We start from the raw sequence: 19,875 nt of genomic DNA on the forward strand, positions 1-19,875 counted from the left end.
GTGGGACTTATGTAACCTCACTGACATCACGTCCGCGGACAACATCAGGCCGGTGTCTCGTGGTGCCAACCCCGGCGAGCAAAGATGCTGTGGCAAAAAAAAATCCAGAACCAGTCCCACACCTGGGGATACTTTTACGTTAAGGAATCTGTGGCTAGTAGTCTCTATCAGATAGAATAAACAATACAATCATGTGTTCGGTGATATGTGGCGGAAACAATGTAAAAACTCCTGCCAAGTGAGAGTAAACACTAAGTCCGCTCCTAGCTAGCAGGAGCTTATAAAATGTGGCAGCCCGCAGGGAGCAGACTTTATATTGGTTTCCCTACCCGCAGTGAAGCAGGGTAACTTATTTAAAAAATTGTCCCTTCGAGCAGAGTGCAGCATTTTTAGCTACTCTAGCTACTCCCTATGGTCAGGAGCAATGCAGGCTCCCGCTGAAGGCGGGGAGCCATCTGGGGCCGCAGGGATATTGGAGCTCCCTCTGCAGCCCCCTACAAACATGCAGTGGGTCCCTGGCTGGATTCATTTCCCTAAACCTGGTAATTTTTAGTTTCCCAGATGGATTTCAAATCAGTGTTATCTTTCCAAAAGTCATACTCTTGTTTTGACAACTGTGAAATTAAATAGCCGGAATAAATTAGCATGGTGTAAGTTAGATTTTATTTTGTTTGCAGGGACGGGAGCTACTTCTAATAGTAGGATTCTGGTTCTACAGGGCAGGTGCTAGAAAAATATGCACATTTCTGTGCAAATGTATTTTAAATACCCACTGTTGATGTAGGGCAGTGTTCCCATGGTGTGTAATTATAGAATGCATGTGGAGTACTTGCATGTATGTCTTTTTAAGCCAAATAAAAAATGTACGTGGTCCACGCTGCGAAGGTGGGCAGACGAATCTGAAGAAAAGTTATCCAAGTCGACAAAGGAGCCTGGGGCAGTTTGTGCAAATGTAGGCGTGTCATGGAGCTGCATAGAACTGGTAGTCAACGCCACTGGTGGGATGCTATAAACAACTTTATTGTTTGCTTATTGTGTTGAAATCTGTGTTGTCACGCATGATGATTATATGGGGTTTGTAGATAAAACTGGAAGTAGTGAAACTTCAGTATTAGCTGTCCTCAGTCAGGGAGAAGAAACTTCATTGTTGGTTGAAGCTAGCAAAGAGATTTCCTGCATGGTAGTGAGAGGAGGCAGGTAACTACCCAGGATTCCTTGCAGCTTTCTATGTAGAACCGGAAACATAGTATGCCTTGATGAGATCAATTGAAACTGATCTCTGGAATTTGATGCCAGCAAGAGGCGGTAAAAGTACATTTTGATACAGTCAGCAGCCAGGAAAGGCCCAGGCTCTGTAAGATGGCGAGAGCTCCATTTCGTTTGGAATCTTTTCCTGCACTACATCACCAATCTTTGGAATCCAACCAGGATATGCCGGTGCTGCCTTCACTTCAACAGTGGAAGAACGATTTTGTAGCTCATTGCTGTGTCAATCTCAGAAGTCGCTTAGTTCCTGTAAGACAGCCAAGCGTTCACGGATAACAAAAGGCGTTTCCACCGCCACTGTACTGTGACTGTCATGGTCTTAAACCCACATCTTAATCCCAAACAGGGCTTTGTAGGGAGTCCCACCACCCACAGATCTTCTTAGTAGATTGTTTATGGCTCTCTGTATCCCATACAGGTGGGGGACCCAACTGCAACCTGAACCTATTACTTAAGCTGTCACAGTTTTTCCTCTCCACAGTAGTGCACAGTCACACCCAATGTTCCCATGGAGTCTCTGTAAGCTCTAGAGGCAAACGATGGACCCTGGTCCAAATGGAATGCGGCTACTGAATATGTGCAGATAAAGACTTGCAAGTCCTTTATAACAGTTTGAGTGTCCCCTGATTAATGTGACTGAACCCATAGTAATCAAGAGCAGGAGTCCACTGCTAACCTCATGTATTTATCAGATACATCCGAATTTAGGGGTCTGCATTGGTCCAAATAAACACTAGCGAGAGGCTTGCTGGAGATTATTAGACATGCCTGCGGTGGGCGAGCTGCGGTGGGAACCTTTGTTGACAGATGTCACATTTAAGAGCAGTCTTTTGTCTGTTTGTATAACCTGGCCACTAGTAGCGTTGCTGCATTAGTGAAATTGTAGCTGCCACCCCTGCGTGAACAGAGCTAGACGTTCATGTGCTGTTGGATTCATTCTAACCAGTGATCAGAATTAGGGATTACTCTATTCCCCACTATGGGAAGATGAGCGAACATAATGTTTTGCGTACTCATATGGTAGGAATATTTTACTGGAAAACCTTTTGGTAAGTGAGTGCCACAGCACAATACCGGGACAGCCTTCATAACGTTTCCATCTATTCACATGCTGGATCAAGCCACTGTAGCTACCCCAGCAGTCTGCACCATTGCCTTTGTGGCTACATCAGCAGTGGATTTAGTGCAACGTGTATTCCTACACATTGGTGGCTCAGTATGCGAATAACATGAGCTGATGTCAAACTTTGTTTGAGTTTCGCCACTTGTCCACATAGAATTTTCCTGCTTAATTGTGTACCCTTTTGAATCTCTGAATACATCCTTGCTATAATAGTGGAGAAAATCATTATAACACTGGACACAATAATACGAATCACACACTATATTTGTGGGGAATTCAGGATCTGTATTCTAAAGAGTCAGAAGTAGAGCTTTCAGTTAAGCCAGTGGTGCAGTACAATCACCAAGTGCCTGCATGTATGCTTTGTAAGGTTGGAATTCTCCACTCCTCATTTTTCCCTTAACTGTTGTTGTGAATGTATCTAGGACCCTAATTATATATTCCCGATTTATGCCCTTATGTGGTTATAACAAATCATATCCTTATAAAGGCATAAGAATCATATCCATAATAAGTCATAGCCAATGCAGTCCAAATACGGCAAGGCTACTCCCAGAGACTCCTAGAAAGTACAACGCGTTCTAAAACAAACCAAGCCTCCAGCAGCCCGGGAATTCCCCCTGCTTCTGTTTTGATTTGTCCTAGAACTCCTGAGAGTCCTGAAAGAACTGCCAGTTCTTAGTGACGTCTTATGTCCAACCTTACGTCAAACTCTGCACCTTCCAGGTATAAATATACCAACCTCTGCCTTAAGCAACACGCGGTGGTTTGGAGCAGAATCGGCTATCTACTTGCCCAACGCCCTGCTGATGCGAGTGCCGAAGGAAGCCGACCCTCCTTTGCTGACGCACTGAGAGAGACGCTGTCTTTTCTTTTTTTAGATGGTGTTTCTTGTTCTCTGTGAGGATTGTCTTTGAGTTACATTTATAACATCACCATAGGTATAAGCTCCACAGACCCCTCCTTTGCATGCATATCCTACATGTGGGTATTTGCAGTCAGTATCTGTAACAGCGACTGTGGGTAAGAAACGTACTGAGCTTCAGTCTTACTGTGTGGAGCTCCTGAGTGCTTTACCCCACACCCCCCTTTATTGTTAATGTTGTTTCATATATATCTTGCGCATTCGTCCTGGGTGTAGTTTTTCTGAATGCTAAATTGCCTTGTGAGTGCCCTTCCTTTTTGAGTCTTAGCCATCTTGTTCCTTCGCGCAGGCTTCCCGTTTGGATCTCTTTTCTCCTCTGACTTCTTGTATGATCCTGGGTAACGCTGTACTCTTCTTTCTGTGTACGTTTTTCTACCCAGTTTCCAGTCCTTGCCCAAGTCCCTGACTGTTTCCCACATAGTCCCGGACAGTCCCTGAAAGTAGTACATTATGAAACCTGTATTAGTTAATGCACTGCAGAGGTCTGTGTATAAACAGAGAGACACATAATTAAATTTGGTTGGTGCAGAGGAGAATAGTGACTTGTGTATTTTTAGTGCTACAACGTCACAGCCTGTGACAGAAAGCACTTTGAATGTGTAAGTCATTATTTTATGCTTGCATTACACACATTATAAGCTAGACTGCTAAAAACTGTGCAAATTGACTTAGGATAAAATGGAGCTTCCAAAATGTATATTTTAGTAACAAATGACCGTAAGTAATGCATTATTTTCTTTTTGCATAACTGTCCCTTCAACACTTCCTCTGGGGTAATAAGCGCTTTGGAAATACAATTACGATTAAAAGCATACACTTCACAGCCCAGTTGTAAAAACGATTAATACTACCACAAAAAAAAACAAATATTTGCCACCACAATGCTTGAAGCAAATTGATCAATTAAAGCCTGATTTGCTCCCAAGCACCTTTTACATATGCAGATTAACTCACAGCGAAGGTTTGCATTTTATTTATGAAAGCAGGCACCCTGGCACGAAGGACTGTTTTACCTGTCTACCAGGCTCTTCTTTTCACAGCACAGATGCCTCAATTAACTTAAGCTGAAGCATTTTAAAGATCAGAAGGAAGCGTCCCAGACAGTGAGCACAATTTCTGGATTCCAGGTAGAAACAAGGCCTGGAAAGGCTCGACCCCCTTCCCAAGACTTTACTGCCCCACTGGGGGTCGCACTCCACAGTTTGAATAACTCTTGTCTAGATGAATAAAATCATTAACCGGTTTTAAAAACTGTGCATAATCTGGTATGTATGTTTTGCCCAAATTTAGAAAACCTAATATTGATTGTAGTTTTTCAATTTGTTTGGTAGTTGTAGTAGCGCACACTTCTACTGGAAATATGTCACTTAACTTTTGCCTTCACTTGACAACTCGTATCCCAAAAACAGGACACTGAGATAGCTAATTTTTGATTTTTTTTCAATTTAATTTGTAGCCCATGTGAGCAAATCCTAGAAGTATGGGATCAACTCTGGCAAAATGTGTTGCCAAGTCATCATCTGTCAAGTATATGTCATCGGCATAGGACAATGCCTGATTGTCAATGTATTGTAACAGTTCCATTACATGAGCTGAGAACAGCCCAGGGCTATTCTCATACCCTTGTGGCAATAGACAGAATTGTTTTTGAGAGCAAAGGTCACTAAATGGAGTCAGATGCCTGCTTTCAGGTGCTTTATTTTGGCAGAAAAACCCATTTAAGATGCTTAATGTGGAAATATATTTTTTGAGCACTCTATTGTTCATATGTGCCACACCATACCCGTTTATGCCATAAATGTGCATGACTATAGTCTAGGCCTAAGCGATATGAATGATCTAGTTTCATTTCTGGGAAAAAAAGATTGTTCATGGTGAGGTACAGCTTTCTATTACACTCTGATATTCACGTTGTGCGAGTATTTCTCGAACCATTTATTTTGCTTCATGTTTAATGGGATGTTTTGCTTGTAGGCTGGACCTTATGGGTATATTATGGTAAGGGGATCCTTCATCCCAACCCACATGGTTGTGGTATAACGCTAGGGCCCACTCCTTGGGGTTTGTGCATTTTTTATTGATTCTGCAATGTGGTTGAAAAAAGCTGGTAGCATTACTGTTCCTCCTTGTGGGACATTTCTAACAAACTCAGTCGGCCAATCTCTTTCAGCATAGAGAATGTCCTATCTAAATGGCAAGTTCTCCCAAAAAGAACGTTAATGATATGTGTATATTCCCCTCCATCTGGAGTTGTAATTTATAAAACTGACTTGGGACACTAGTCTCTGTTCCAGTGTTCCCACCTGGATGTAGTCACTTGTTGCTACTGCCGCCAGACACTCCATACGTTTCTGGCAAACTATTGTGACTTCTTCCACGCCTTCTAGCAGAGTCAAAGCCAACTCCCTATTCAGAAGCAGAGTCCTCAATATTTGTGGCTTTTTTTACTTTTATACCAAACCATTTTTTCTTTTTAATTGAGGATTTTGCTGCAGTTGGTTTTCTTCCGATTTAGGTATTGCGTAGGCAGCCATGCACTGTCTCTTTGTGGCCTGCTGTACGCACTCTGTGGGCTTATAGCCAACCCACTACTTTTGATATATTTCTTTGGTTGTCATTTCCGAAAGCTTCCTTCTATGTGGGAAATCTGTGTCTTTTGTCCTTCTTTCTTGTGCCTTGTTCCCTCCCACAGAGCAGTGGCCTACTACTTGAATTCTTTCCCTTTTGTCTGTTTCAGTTCATGCATGTGCTCAATTATTTTCATGTCTGTCAGTTCATGTTTTGGGAAGGTTCCCTTTTTGTTTCTTTGTATTGTTGATGCTGCAAGTGCTGTTTCTGTAAACAACCCTGTAAATCTTGCCCTCATCTCCTCACATTTGCTGTTTTCTGAGGGTGCCTGTTCTGGTTACCCACCCACTCTGTCGTCAGCCACTCTTTCCGTCTCCTACACTCTTAGTCCCGCTTTAATTTCCCTGGCCCTCGTTACATCTGCTTCCAATGGAGAGGTACACGCACACGTGAGGCTGGGAATCATCACACAGAGACACAAAGCATTAACAATAATTATCACAACCATATATGCAAACCCAAAAACTATACAGCCAGGTATTTTATAAAACGAACTGTTCACTTTTGTCTTTAAAATCGTATATTCATAATATTTTTGGGGTTTCTTTCAGCCTGTGTTTTGGAAATGATTCCTTTTGTTTCTTTGTAGTGTTGATGCTCCTAGCCTCATTAACAAACATCCCTGTAAATCCTGTCCATATTTCATGACATTTGCTGTTTTCCGAGGTGCCCCATTTCATCCACCTACCCCACCCTCATCACTGCTTGCCACTTCTGTTGTGGACAGGTCTTTATATCTCCGCCCCCTTGAGCCCCACTTGAGCTTCCCAGCTCCTAGATACAACTGCTTCCAATGGAGAACTATACGCTCACATGAAACTGACAATCGTCACACAAAGGCACACTGCATTAACAATAGTTATCGCAACAATATATGCAAACTAAAATGTTCACAGCTATGTATTTTATAACAGGAACCGTTAGTGCACAGTCTTGCGACTACCCCCGTGTTCCACAATTTAACGTTAAGGAGCAAGGAAAACAGTTGTATGAGCTGTCTACTTCATCTTATTTGTGCTGCCTTACGTGACTCAAGTTCGCTGATGGGTTGCACAGAAAATATGCTGCAAGAGCCAATTGATTTACAGACATGGATTCACTCTTTTACGTCAAACTGTAGCAGCAATACAATACAGCATTAGAGTGCTTACATTGCTTTGCAAAGTTGATTGCACTCCAATCCCCAAAAAAACTTATTTCGACAGTTTTGTCATAAAAGCCAGTGGCGGATAAAACAACAATGAATTTTCACACATTAAAAGGATTAAAATGCACTAAATCATAATGCTAAAAACCTGAAATTTCGTACAAAACACATGATCCAATTAAAAGCATTTAACATAACATAACATGTGTATTTGTAAAGCGCACGTTCACCCAGCGGTTTCTTGGCGCTGAATAACAGATGTTTATTGTTACCCAACTCAATGGTACTCATTTTATCGACCTCAGATGGATGAAAGGCTGAGTGGACCCGCCGGGATTTGAACCTGTGACCATGAGGTTGAACACAGGCCCCTGCAGTGGACGCATTAGTCCACTGAGCCACCAGACCCGACTTTTCGAAAGAAGCATAACACAACAGTTAATTAAAAGCCTTAAAAAATATATGGCTAACAATCTTAATTTCAATTAATACCATAGTGATATTTCAGTAACAAAATAATACATGCCAGATTTTCATATAGCATCTACAGTACGAGATCTAATAATCCACATCCAGCTAAGCAACTTGGCTACTGTTATTGTGATACGTGGGGATGTATCAGTAAATATATTCTTAAAGCAAAACTACAAGTTCTAGTCTCCGGGTTTCTACAGATTGGAGTCAACCACGTCTTCCTGGGACCTTGATTGCACTGATTTCTTTAGAAGTACTACACTAGAATTGCACTTTTGTTCCTACCGTATATTTTGTTTGTATGGATAGTGTTCGCATTTTTCCTTTCAAATGGTGCATTTGCACTTTATTAGTCCAAGGACATTTTATATAAGTGGACTGGGTTGGTACACTGAATGATTTTGGCTTGTATTTTATTCTGTAAACTATTATGTGTGAGAACTGTTTATTGTAGATCTATGTGTTTTTTATGTGGACAACTTAGAGTTCCAAATCATAAATAAACTAGACTGGATGAATCAGCAATTCTCCAGAAACCAGCTACCACTTCTATCATATGTTGTGATGACTCTGCCTTGACAATATACAGTGCTCTGCTTCCTTTCAACTAGGTTTATATATAAATACTTTATACATACAACTTCTGTACTGAATGGAGGCTAAAATAATACCCCCATCCTACTGAAAGAACCAAGCCTCTTTGTGTTGTGCTAAAATGGCTTAACAAAAGCATATACTATAGTTCACTGAAAAAATGCCAAAGGGAGTTTATGTAATCTACAGTAACAATGTCCAATGCCATTGACGTAGGACTTTAAAATTTCAGCTGGCTAACATCGACATAACACATTTGCAAAGAAAATAGGTCTACCAAGGCAGAAAAAAGATCCACCATACATCACTTAATCAGCAAAACATTAAAAACTCTTCTATTAACACAAACAATCTACACTTAATATCCATATAACTACTGTAGAATAGAGAAAACAAAAATAGAAACTCTCACAAAGGCGAGACCTATTGGCTTTGCCACTGCTTGTTTATTATGAAGTCATAAGAGAGTTGGGAGTCCTTCTTCAGTTTCAGGTACTCCTCTGATCTACGCTCGGATTGTTCTCTTCTCCGAGCATTTTTCGGACGATTCCTGAAAGGAATAAGAAGGACGTGCACAGTATCCTGATACCTACCAGACTGTTTGATTGCATCATGTTTACACATGTTATAGCACTTGTCAAAGGACTCGTGTTGAGGAGATTCACCCAATGGTTAAGTTTTTTCTTTATTTTTCTTAATATCCCAGCATTTTTTGTTATGTGAGTCTGGTGCCTATTTCAGGATATCCTGTTCAGAATTTCCCTTGAGTTGTGGTTTGTTAGGTCTGGCTCCCAAATTATCAGAACGGATTGAGGAATAGGTTTCTGCAATACTTGTAGGTAGTTTGTTCTAATGGAGCAATGCTGCTTCACCTTTTATGTTACTTAACATCATTGTGGATACTGTAGCAAAATTGCCTAGTAATTTCATCCCCAAATCCAGGGCAGGGGCTGCCCCATATTAATTTTGAATCTGTCTCAGCGCCTCTGGCAAGACAGATAATGCTTGTGTACCATGTGTTATGGTATAGACTGCAGCAAAGACTGTGCCCCAAGTGGTGCAGTCTTCCATTGGAGGAACCATCCCTAATGGTAGGCAAAGTGAAGGAATTCTGTGTTTTTCTAGTAGTCTTGTACTGGGAAATATTGCTTCAAGCTGATTTGTTTTTTGTGCAATCAGGAAAGGAATCTCATCCCGCCTGATGGGAACTTTCCCCATGGTTGCAATAATAGTTACTGGACTAATTCCAGGCATCACCAATTGTGGTTGGGCAGCTTGAGCATTGAGAGGAGTATGGTTGAATCACTGGGTGTATGAGTGCCTGTATGGATGATTCAGTGGGTGCATGACTGACTGTATAAGTGAGTAATTAGGTTTCTCCATGAACGTATGGGTGAGTGAGTGGGTGGGTACACAAGTGGCTGTATGGGTGAGTGATTGGTTGTCTGAGTACCTGTATGGGTGTCTGTGTGGGTGGGTGATGGGGTGTGACTGTCTGTATGGATGAGTGAGTGGGTGAGTCAGTGGCTGTATGGGTTAGTTAGTGCATGCGTAAGTGGCTGTGTGGGTGAGTGACTGTGTGTATGGCTGAATGGGTGTGTAAGCAGATGTGTCCGTGGTATATGAGTGGGTAACTAGGTATGGGAAATACAGTATGTGAGTGATGGGGTATATGAGTGACTGTATGGGTGAGTGAATGTGAGAGTAGCAGTATGGGTGAGCGTGTTGCTGTGTCAATGACTGTATAGGTGAGTGAGTATGTGTTAGTATCTGTATGAGTGAGTGTGTATGTAACTATATGAGTAAGTGGCTGTGTGATTAACTGTATCGGTGAGTGAGTAAGTGTGTGAGTATCTCTATGGGTAACTCAGTGTACGAGTGTCTGTATGTGTGGATATATCATTGGCTATATTAGTGAGTGAGTGGGAATATGAAAGGCTATGTGTGTAGATCTATGAATCAGTGAGTGAGTGTGTAAGTACTTGTATAGGTCTGCAAATAGGTTTGTGAATGGTTGTGTGGGAGTGGGTGTATGAAAGGTTCTATGGGGGTGTAGTTTGTGATTTTTGGATGATGTCACGAGTGATGTCATTTGAGATGTCATCACTGATGTCACTGACATGTCATGAGTGATATAATATGTGAGGTCATAAGCAGTGCATTGCAGGGGCGCGAGTTAACTGCTGATTTTTACTGCTTTCGTATGAGTGATAGCTGAGCCTAACTATAACGTCCTTGTAACCTTTGTTTTTTTAGCGAATGTATACTTTTTTCCATTTCCTAACTACATTATACTCTTAATTTTTGATTTTTTTCAGTGAATTTCTAAGGTTTTATAAATACTAATTCCTATCTATAAAGTCCCTGTAACCTTTAGTTTGTTTCAGTGAATTTCAATGTTTTTTTTTTCAAGTAGTAATGCTGTTTGCAGGGAGGTGGAGAAGGGGGCGGGCCTCTGACCGGCTATCAGGAATCCTGCTGTGCAGGACTTACAGGAGGTACCAGGAGGGCTTCTTGGCCCCCATGGTCCCTCAGGAGTAAAGTGGACTTTATCCCCCAACCAGTAGTGTGCCAGGAGGCGCATTTGCAGAGTGGTGGAGAAAGGGTCATGGCCTCCAAAGACCTCTCAGCGATAACACTCTGTGGGACTTACTGGAGGTAACAGGAGGGATTGTTGGCCCCCAAGAACCCTCTGGAGCCAAGGGTACTTAATTCCCCAAACATCAGAGCAGAGGCAAGTTTGCAGAGTGGTGGAGAAAGGGGGCAATGCCTCCAGCGAGTTTTCTTTTAAAAAATGTTTTTCATTCTTTGTAGCCCCCTCCCCCCATTTCCATGGGACGATTTCAGCCCCAGGGACACACACCCCCGGGGCAGTCATTTATAAAATGGGGAGGGGGCGCTTTTTATATATAAAAAGCCTTGGACTTTGGTGCAATTAAATTTTATATTCCCACTCCATTCTCTGCAACAGTTGGGAAAGCGCTAGACTTTTGAGAGGTTACATTTACTATTCCCACTCCAGTCTAGGCAACAGCAGGGAAAGCGTTGGACTTTGGAGGGGTTACATTTAGCATTCCTACTCAAATACACAGGAGGCACTTCTAAAGAAAAAGCTCACACCCTTTAGAAACACCCTCAAAAGATTTTGTTAACCACTATTACTGAATTAATAATTAACAGAGGCAGGGTGCAGTGAAAACCATATGAAGACATTATGGTCTTAGCCAGAACTGAAGACCAGTAGACACCAAATTCATCAAAGTTCACCATCTGAATATGTTGACGTCATTGTGCTTCTAAGCATGTCTGCATCACCACAAGAAGCAAGGCCAGAAAACGAATCCTTGGTGTGGCAGTCTTATGACCTTCCAGGCAATAAGAAAAAAGGGCACAGGGGGTGGAGTTTAATTTGTGCAAGAAGGTGGTCACAGAGGGAAGACTGGCCAGTATTCAATGGTAACCACTGAAATGTGGAAGCACCTGAGGGCACGCAGATGATACAAATGAAACGAGTGGTTGAAAGACAAAAACTGCTCAAGAGGAAGTGCTGCAACAAGAAGAGGAAGAAAATGTATACTGTGAAGTAATAAATTGAACAATATATTCAAGGGCCATGGAACATCACCTGCAAAAGGATCAGAAAGTATTGCAAACAGCAGCTAAGAAAAAAATGAGAAAAACAAAAAAAGACATACAAAACTGTCAAAAACTGCAAAAAATTGAAAGAAAAAAACAGAAAAAGCACACAAATAATATCCACTCTGTTTGATAAATGGATTTGGGCCCTCAAGGAGGGTTGGTTGGAGGGCCTGGCTGCAAGCCACTCCCTGTGCCCAACTCCCTGCTGTGTATGGCTGAAGGTTGTAAGCAATAGAGAAGTTGCTAGTTCTGGGGGGTTGGGAGCCCAAACCTGGATAGGTGAATGCAGGACCTAGCTAGTTGGACCTGTGGCCAACGCCTGCTGCAAGGTGTGCTCAATAGGAGAATGGATGAATATGATAAAAAATCCCCAGAAATTCACTTAATAAAGACAAAGGATGAAGTGACGTTATAGTTGGGTATGGTGAACAGATTTTATTTAACATTTTTTTTGAAACTAGAAATCACCTCAAAAAAACAAAGTTTGAAATTTCACTGAAAAAAAACCAAAGTTTAAAGTGACGTTATAGTTAGGTGTTGTAATAATATAAAAGCGAATGTTCAAAATCCAAAAAAACACTGGAATGCACTAGCTATAATTTACTGACCTAACTATAGCTGCTTCCCAGTATGATATAGTAGTAAAGAAGGATAATGTTCATGCTGCAAAGCACAAGTGTGACATGCAGATCACAGATTAGTGGGTTATTGCTTTTGCCACAAAGATACTATTGTGACTTAGAGTTTTAGGTAACAACCCTTTTAATATAACACACTTAGCAATAAAGTGGCATCAAAGTGCTGCATGCAAAAAGAAAGGCATAGGTTTAGAACCTTACTGTTTTTTTCACTCCATCTTTCGTTATTCTAAAGTTGTTAAAAAGGGTTATTTTGGGTAGCAATTTTATTACTTTGACACACCAATCATTATATTAGGTTTATGAAGTGGATTTACTAACAATCTGCACCTTCTTTGCATCAAAAATGTGATGCAAACCTGATGTAAAGTGTTGTTTTGGAATTACTTTCCAGTGCACATCCTGAACAGCACTGGACAGTAGCCCTAATGTAACTATGTGCTACTTTACATCAAGGAGGCATATCTTGATTGGTACATGGACATTCCCGTGCACACACCCATTGATTTCACACTAATCACCAGCTACAAACTTGGTAGAAAGGGATGGGTATCAAATGTTTCACCTACTCGAGGCAGGTATAAAGTTGGAGCAAAGTTTTTTTTTTCCAAAACTTTGCAAGTGGGCTGCACATTACAGCACACGTACAAAGTGTTAACCTTTGTCAAAGCATATAATTCTGTGCTAGAAGGGTACCCTTCCAATATAAAACCTAAGCTTGACATCACTCAAACACTCATGAACTATGATGCAAGGGTCTGTGCATGGATTGTTACACAGCAGCCATTATATGCCAGCATGAGAACAGAGAGCAACAGCTCTATATGTAAGTGGATATCGGACTTTTATGCATTCTCCTTTTCATGCAGCGCAACAATTCAACTTTGGTTACTGCACATTGAATAAACATTCTTAATCTGCCTCTTTGTTTCACCAGACAAAGCACTCTTAACATATTGTTCCTAACAGTTTGTTTGCCATGTACTCCTACACCTTGTAGTCCTCATTGTCTTAAGTATAATTTCTTATACATTGATTTATACAGTTGTTTGACTCTTTGGCTCCTTATATGTTTGTGATTTAAGTCTATATTGGGATGAGAAGAGTTATAAAATAAATATAAGCGAGGGCTTGTGGAGAGATGAGGGGTACCATTGGAGGGTGGTAATGAGGAAATGTATGAAGACGGAAGCCATTGGGGTGTTGCCAATAATGATTGTCGCACCAGGCACCCCCAGTGCTAAAATCAGCCAGTGTAAATGTTAACTGTACTAGAATGTTCACAAACATCAAATACTCAAGAATAATGATTAAAATACAGTCTACTGTAAAAACAGAGAAAACACTAATTTCTCCAAAATAGTTACTTTGTGGATAATCAGTATTGTGAACTGTTTGCGTCCTTAGTCGTTTGTGAACATCTAAAATAGAAACAATACTATTAAAGCAAAAGGCGATGGCAAATAGACTATGTCTGTAGTACCGGCAAATTATAGGAACAGTCTCCAGAGAATTCATGTGGGTGATTACAGAAACTAGGAATACAACTTCTGATTTAGGGTTTAGAATAAACAAAGAGCTCAAAACAGATCACACCGGTCCCTTACTCCAGCTAGCTGGTTAGCTACCCGAGTCACAGCCTACTGCACACAGCAGGGTTAAGTTGAAGAACAAAATAGTTGGTCATTGCAATAAGGAATTTTGTAAGTCTCACCTGCATCTGCACCAGTTGTCTGACATTTCAGCAACCAACCTCTGTCTCTAGGGAGGAGTACGAAGATCTTCAGTAGATGCTCATGAACATCTGCAGTCGTCAGGCCTTCTTTGGGCCGCCCAACTCTGGTATATGATAAGGGATAAAGTATATGCCTGCTGAATCCATTTTGATTCAGTTTCCATTTTGTGACACTAAATAGGACAAAGCCTGCAGAATGTGCACAGGCCTGTTGGCCTCCGAGTGAAATTGAAGTGTCTATAACACTGCTGTAACCATACGTTTTTCAGAAATGATAATTTCACAAGTGTACATGACAAACTGGAGCTATGCTTCATTTTCCAATTTCATAACTCAATGCCCATGTCTAGTTTTAGATTTAAGTCGGATTAATGAATGGAGAAATGATTGGAAAACACCTATTGTTTCACTGAGCTCTCATTGGCTGTGTATCATTTGTGCAGGATGTATTTTAATCTATAAAACCCCATTTTAACTTTTGTAATTTGAGCACGTCTTCGTCAAAACTTAGATTCCCACAGCTGTTGAATAATAAAACTACATTTTGAATCTTACAGCTTTATATCTTTATTATGTTAGTCTTTTACGCTTTAAGGCTCTGTCTGCATTGCTGGTCTCCATGGGCTGGTTAGGGGATTTCAATACAGGCAGAATTAGCAACAATCCCAGTGAAGGTCAGCTGAGCCAGACCTTTAGGCTTAGTTACTAGCCAGGGGCTTCATTTTCATCACGGCTGGGCCTTCCATACACAATTCTAATCACAAGGAAGCTGCAGCTGGTAGAATAGATTCAAACGATACAATTATCTAATGTACCTAATCTGTTGTGCACATTTCATGATGTGTGTATCTGTGCAACATGCTTTGTGAATTCAGCACACAAACTGTCAGTTTGTCACATGTTCATTTTCACCTCCTTAGAGTCAGGCCCTAATACGTGTTTAGTGTGCAAGGAATGTGGTTAATAAAATATTTGTAATGGGTAAAAGAAATAAAAAAATATACATGTATCTGATGTACCCAGTTTTAGTTGTCTGTTGTTTGGTACATTTCAGGATGTTGTTAACGTTCCCTGAATGCATAACTTTGCACTTCATAATAACACAAGTCAACAATGAGAAATTACAATTCTGCAGTATCCAATCTTACCAGATGCCAAAAGTAAAATAGTTTACCTCATAAAATAATTTCCATTTCTTCATTGCTACTGGAAGGGATGATTGGCAACTGTCGATGCTGTAACAAAAATGATCAGAGAATTGTTCCGGAGGCAATATTCGTGTCTGGTTTTGCCATTCATCAAATAGTCCAGCGTCAGCAGCAGCAAAGAAAGCCACAATGGTAATATCATAGTTTACGCCTGAAAGAAAAAGAAACACTATGAATCAGCACAGCATGCAAACAATGAGAGTGCATTGTAAAAACTAGCCACTCATGCAAAATAAAACTTTCACTGCACATACCAAAGATATATGGCAAAATCCAATCTGTTTTACTATGGCAAAATTGGAATGTTCTGATTATAATCCTGGCCCCCTGATGTACCTTTGTAAAAAATTGATGTCCAGAGATTTTAATTTTTGATTTGTGTTTTTAGATCATTAGAGAAGTAATTTAGCTTGGGTAGACATTGCTGATCCAGGGCGAATTTTGTGCAGTGATGATGTAATATTTCAGAAACCATGAGACCTATATACTTCATTTTGGTGTCAAAACATGGGTTTTGGGGGGGTCAAGTATTCTTATACAGACAGAATATAACTCCTCAGAGCAACTCTTCCGCCACTTTCCAAAATGGCGGCTATAATAGAGGAAGAGGACACATATATAGAAATGAAACAAATAATGTTTTAACCCTATTATGTATACACCAAACAATGTTTATGATCAGAATATGAAAAAAAAGTTTATCACTTTGTTTTAGACAAATTTTCATAGTTTACTTTATTTGTTTTGGCAATCACTCATGGTACATTTGTAGAATGCCAAACATTTGGAAAGAGCAATTCGACAGGGAAATCTTCTTGTAGCAAAAGTTTTGCAAGTACATGTATGTGTAAGTTCTGTGGGTTGAGGCTTTAGAAATTTGGTAGGTTTTAGCACCCTATCAATATCTTACCAACCAAATTCAAATGGATCTTTCTCTACAAAAACATGATCCAAAACATTTACAAATTTTTTGATCAACTAGCACGCTTTATTATTATTATTGCATTTATTGAGCGCACAGCTACCCGGAGGTTTCCCGGCGCTTGCCTTGGGAACCCGTCCTGGCTTTTTTCCCTGTGAGATAGCCCCTACAGGGCATCCCCAGGGTGAAAGCCAGGCATCCCGCCGCACGGGGGCCGTTGTGGAGATTAAGCAAGCTTAATGCCCAGAGTTGCAGAGTGAGAACCCATGATTAGAACAGGCACCGAAGCGAGAATTATCGAGTCCGTGGACATTTGAGCTCAAGACCCTGCTGCGTCGGGAATTGAACCCTGGTCCCGGGTCTGACCTCAGCTTCCGGGTCTGCCTGCTCTACACCGTGAGCCACACTTCTCCACTCTGCTTTTTTAATGTGTCCATGCATACAGAGTATCCCATCGTTTGTAGTGCACGAAGAACTAGGAATGGTTTTCCTCTCAGATGTGTTGGCTTTTCGCCCCCTAATACTATGGATGAAATCTCGAACAAGAAGGAAAACGCCCTTAGTAAGGACATTTTAAGGGATTGTTTCTCCCTTGATCATGTGAATCGTATCTGCTGGCTTGAGTACGTCAGAGAATGCTTCTACAGGGCAGACCTTTTTTAGAGCCCGGAGGAAATTGGTCATAGGGATATGACTTGGATGAAGGAGAACTTTTTAAGAAGCGTATGTGTGCCAGAGAAGTAATCAAACTGAGGAAGTCTAGTGCACATAGGTACGTCTTACTGAAAATTGGCCATCAATTGAACTGTATCTCATATGGTTTAAAAGTAATCATGACTTTTTTTATTAACTAGATTCTGATTATTGCATTTATTGAGCGCACAGCTACCCGGAGGTTTCCCGGCACTTGCCTTGGGAACCCGTCCTGGCTTTTTTCCCTGTGAGATAGCCCCTACAGGGCATCCCCAGGGTGAAAGCCAGGCATCCCGCCGCACGGGGGCCGTTGTGGAGATTAAGCAAGCTTAATGCCCAGAGTTGCAGAGTGAGAACCCATGATTAGAACAGGCACCGAAGCGAGAATTATCGAGTCCGTGGACATTTGAGCTCAAGACCCCGCCGCGTCGGGAATTGAACCCTGGTCCCGGGTCTGACCTCAGCTTCCGGGTCTGCCTGCTCTACACCGTGAGCCACACTTCTCCACTCCGCTTTTTTAATGTGTCCATGCATACAGAGTATCCCATCGTTTGTAGTGCACGAAGAACTAGGAATGGTTTTCCTCTCAAATGTGTTGGCTTTTCGCCCCCTAATACTATGGATGAAATCTCGAACAAGAAGGAAAACGCCCTTAGTAAGGACATTTTAAGGGATTGTTTCTCCCTTGATCATGTGAATCGTATCTGCTGGCTTGAGTACGTCAGAGAATGCTTCTACAGGGCAGACCTTTTTTAGAGCCCGGAGGAAATTGGTCATAGGGATATGACTTGGATGAAGGAGAACTTTTTAAGAAGCGTATGTGTGCCAGAGAAGTAATCAAACTGAGGAAGTCTAGTGCACATAGGTACGTCTTACTGAAAATTGGCCATCAATTGAACTGTATCTCATATGGTTTAAAAGTAATCATGACTTTTTTTATTAACTAGATTCTGATTGGATCTTTTTCATTTTCTCCTGGCCCATCCTCCCAGAGTTGATAGAGGGCAGTGCCTCACACTCTATGGCTGTGATGGAAAGTCTCCACCGGATATTATGCACTTTTTAATGTTCTGTAGTTTTTATGTGGTTCCAAGACAGTTCTTTATCATTCCTTTCTTTAAAAAAAAAGTTTTAGTCAGGTTAGACCTGCTTTTATCTTTTTACAACTGCTTTCTAGATACTCAGTTCTGCATGTTTTAGCTTTTTGAAGGCTGCCATTGGGCTTATGTCCTGCTGTGATTAACCCTTAGGGCCTATTACCTGAGTCCGAGATAATAGGAATTTGGTTTTAATATGGTTTACGCCCATAATTTTATATTTTATGAGGTTGTGATGGATGTTTTTACTGCACCAGATATTACTTTCATGAATATTCCTATATTTTATGGTACGAAGGCGACCACTTTTCCACAACTCAAACTCTCTTGTTCTTGACATTATTTTCTTTATAACCCTGTAATTATGAACCCGAGATGGTTATTCTGTACTGATTTATTATGTATCAGATGGATATTTTTTTTTAAGTGCGTTTGTTGACTTTTATGGTTTTCTTTGCAAAAAACGAATAAAGTGTTTAAAGTGAAGTGTCCACACACAAAATAGGACGTCAGTGGAATGTTACTTAGTGGGACTGACTGCTTGAACGTATTTGTTTCCACTCACATAGAAAGTACTTTTCTATGTCTTTAAAGTCACATTCTTCTTCTGTCTCAGCAAATCCTTTTAGAAACTTTACAGGTTAAGCACTTAAAGATCTAATCTTTGCTCCAATTTTGCTCATAGTGTCATTATCCTAAGAATATGTGCCTTGATAAGAACACCGAGCATCTTTGGGTCAGATTTCTTGTACAGAATATGAAGCAGGATTATGTGTCTTTTCTCGGCCATGCCTGAACGCATCCATAACTCTGACAATCCTTGACTTATGAACATAGCAACAAATCTAAGTAGCACAATAATAACATCTGTGTCATTTATCAGTACAATGACTCAATTGGAACAATTTCTAACAGCCCATTCAACATGTGGCACAACACGAAGGTCAACGTCCTCCAATGAGCTCTTAAGTTCCTGAACAATATGGTCCGGACCTTTTGAATATCTCTCGGCAGGCACCAACTCCTAATTGACAAATCATTCCACTTGCAGTAATAGGAAATTCTGTGTTCACGGAAGCATCAGCAATGTTTTGACGAGTTAACAACTCCAAGTTTATCTTGTTTGCTGTTGATGACCAGAATTTATCAAGTTGCAGAGGTATTGGTGTCAAATTTGTGATACAGGCAAGGTCCATTGCTCTACTTGTAGACATTTGTCTGATTCCCTCACATTCCCTGACAGATAGTTCCAGATAACTGTCAAAGATAATATGCAGTTCTTGCAAGGTGCACACTGACCGTGATATCTGTAGAAACGTCTAAACGACCTCACATTTTTACAATGAAATTCTTCAGGTAAAAGGTTTTTTTAAGCTCTTGTACGAGTTTGTACTTCACTGGTTTGGTTGCAGCATCACCATCAAATAATACGTTTTTAGGAAGAAGATCATGCAACAGAATGTTCTTGATAAATTCACCCCTTTTTTTCACTACATCCATCTCTCTATGTGCTTGCCAGATTTGTTTCTTTGTAACCTGTTTTGTAGTGGATGGTTAGACGACACTATGGCAATTAAAGTGTGGAAATTTAGTTTAGGCAATTATGTCAAACAACTTTTTCTCTTTTAATACCGAACTCTCCTGCTTCAGTTCTGCGTATAGTTTCGATCCATGTTCCAGGATATCTAGCAGACGTGTCTTTATATTGTTATCCACATATTGTTTGGTAATGAACTTGTGTAGTTACATAGTCCGTTTAATCAGTTTAATAACTTTATTTGATCTC

At 40.8% G+C, this 19,875-nt stretch overlaps 1 protein-coding gene across 1 annotated transcript in view; it reads right to left on the bottom strand.

The window, feature by feature from the left end:
* The window catches only part of C6H6orf58 (chromosome 6 C6orf58 homolog), a 951,187-nt gene that overhangs the window by 590,766 nt on the left and 340,546 nt on the right, over positions 1-19,875 (bottom strand). Inside the window, exon 3 of the mRNA XM_086927013.1 lies at positions 15,344-15,528. Coding sequence (XP_086783139.1) covers positions 15,344-15,528 — 185 coding nt within the window. The remainder of the gene's footprint in view (positions 1-15,343; positions 15,529-19,875) is intronic.

This window comes from Lissotriton vulgaris, chromosome 6 (genome assembly GCF_964263255.1).
Source record: "Lissotriton vulgaris chromosome 6, aLisVul1.2, whole genome shotgun sequence".
Taxonomy (NCBI): Eukaryota; Metazoa; Chordata; class Amphibia; order Caudata; family Salamandridae; genus Lissotriton; species Lissotriton vulgaris.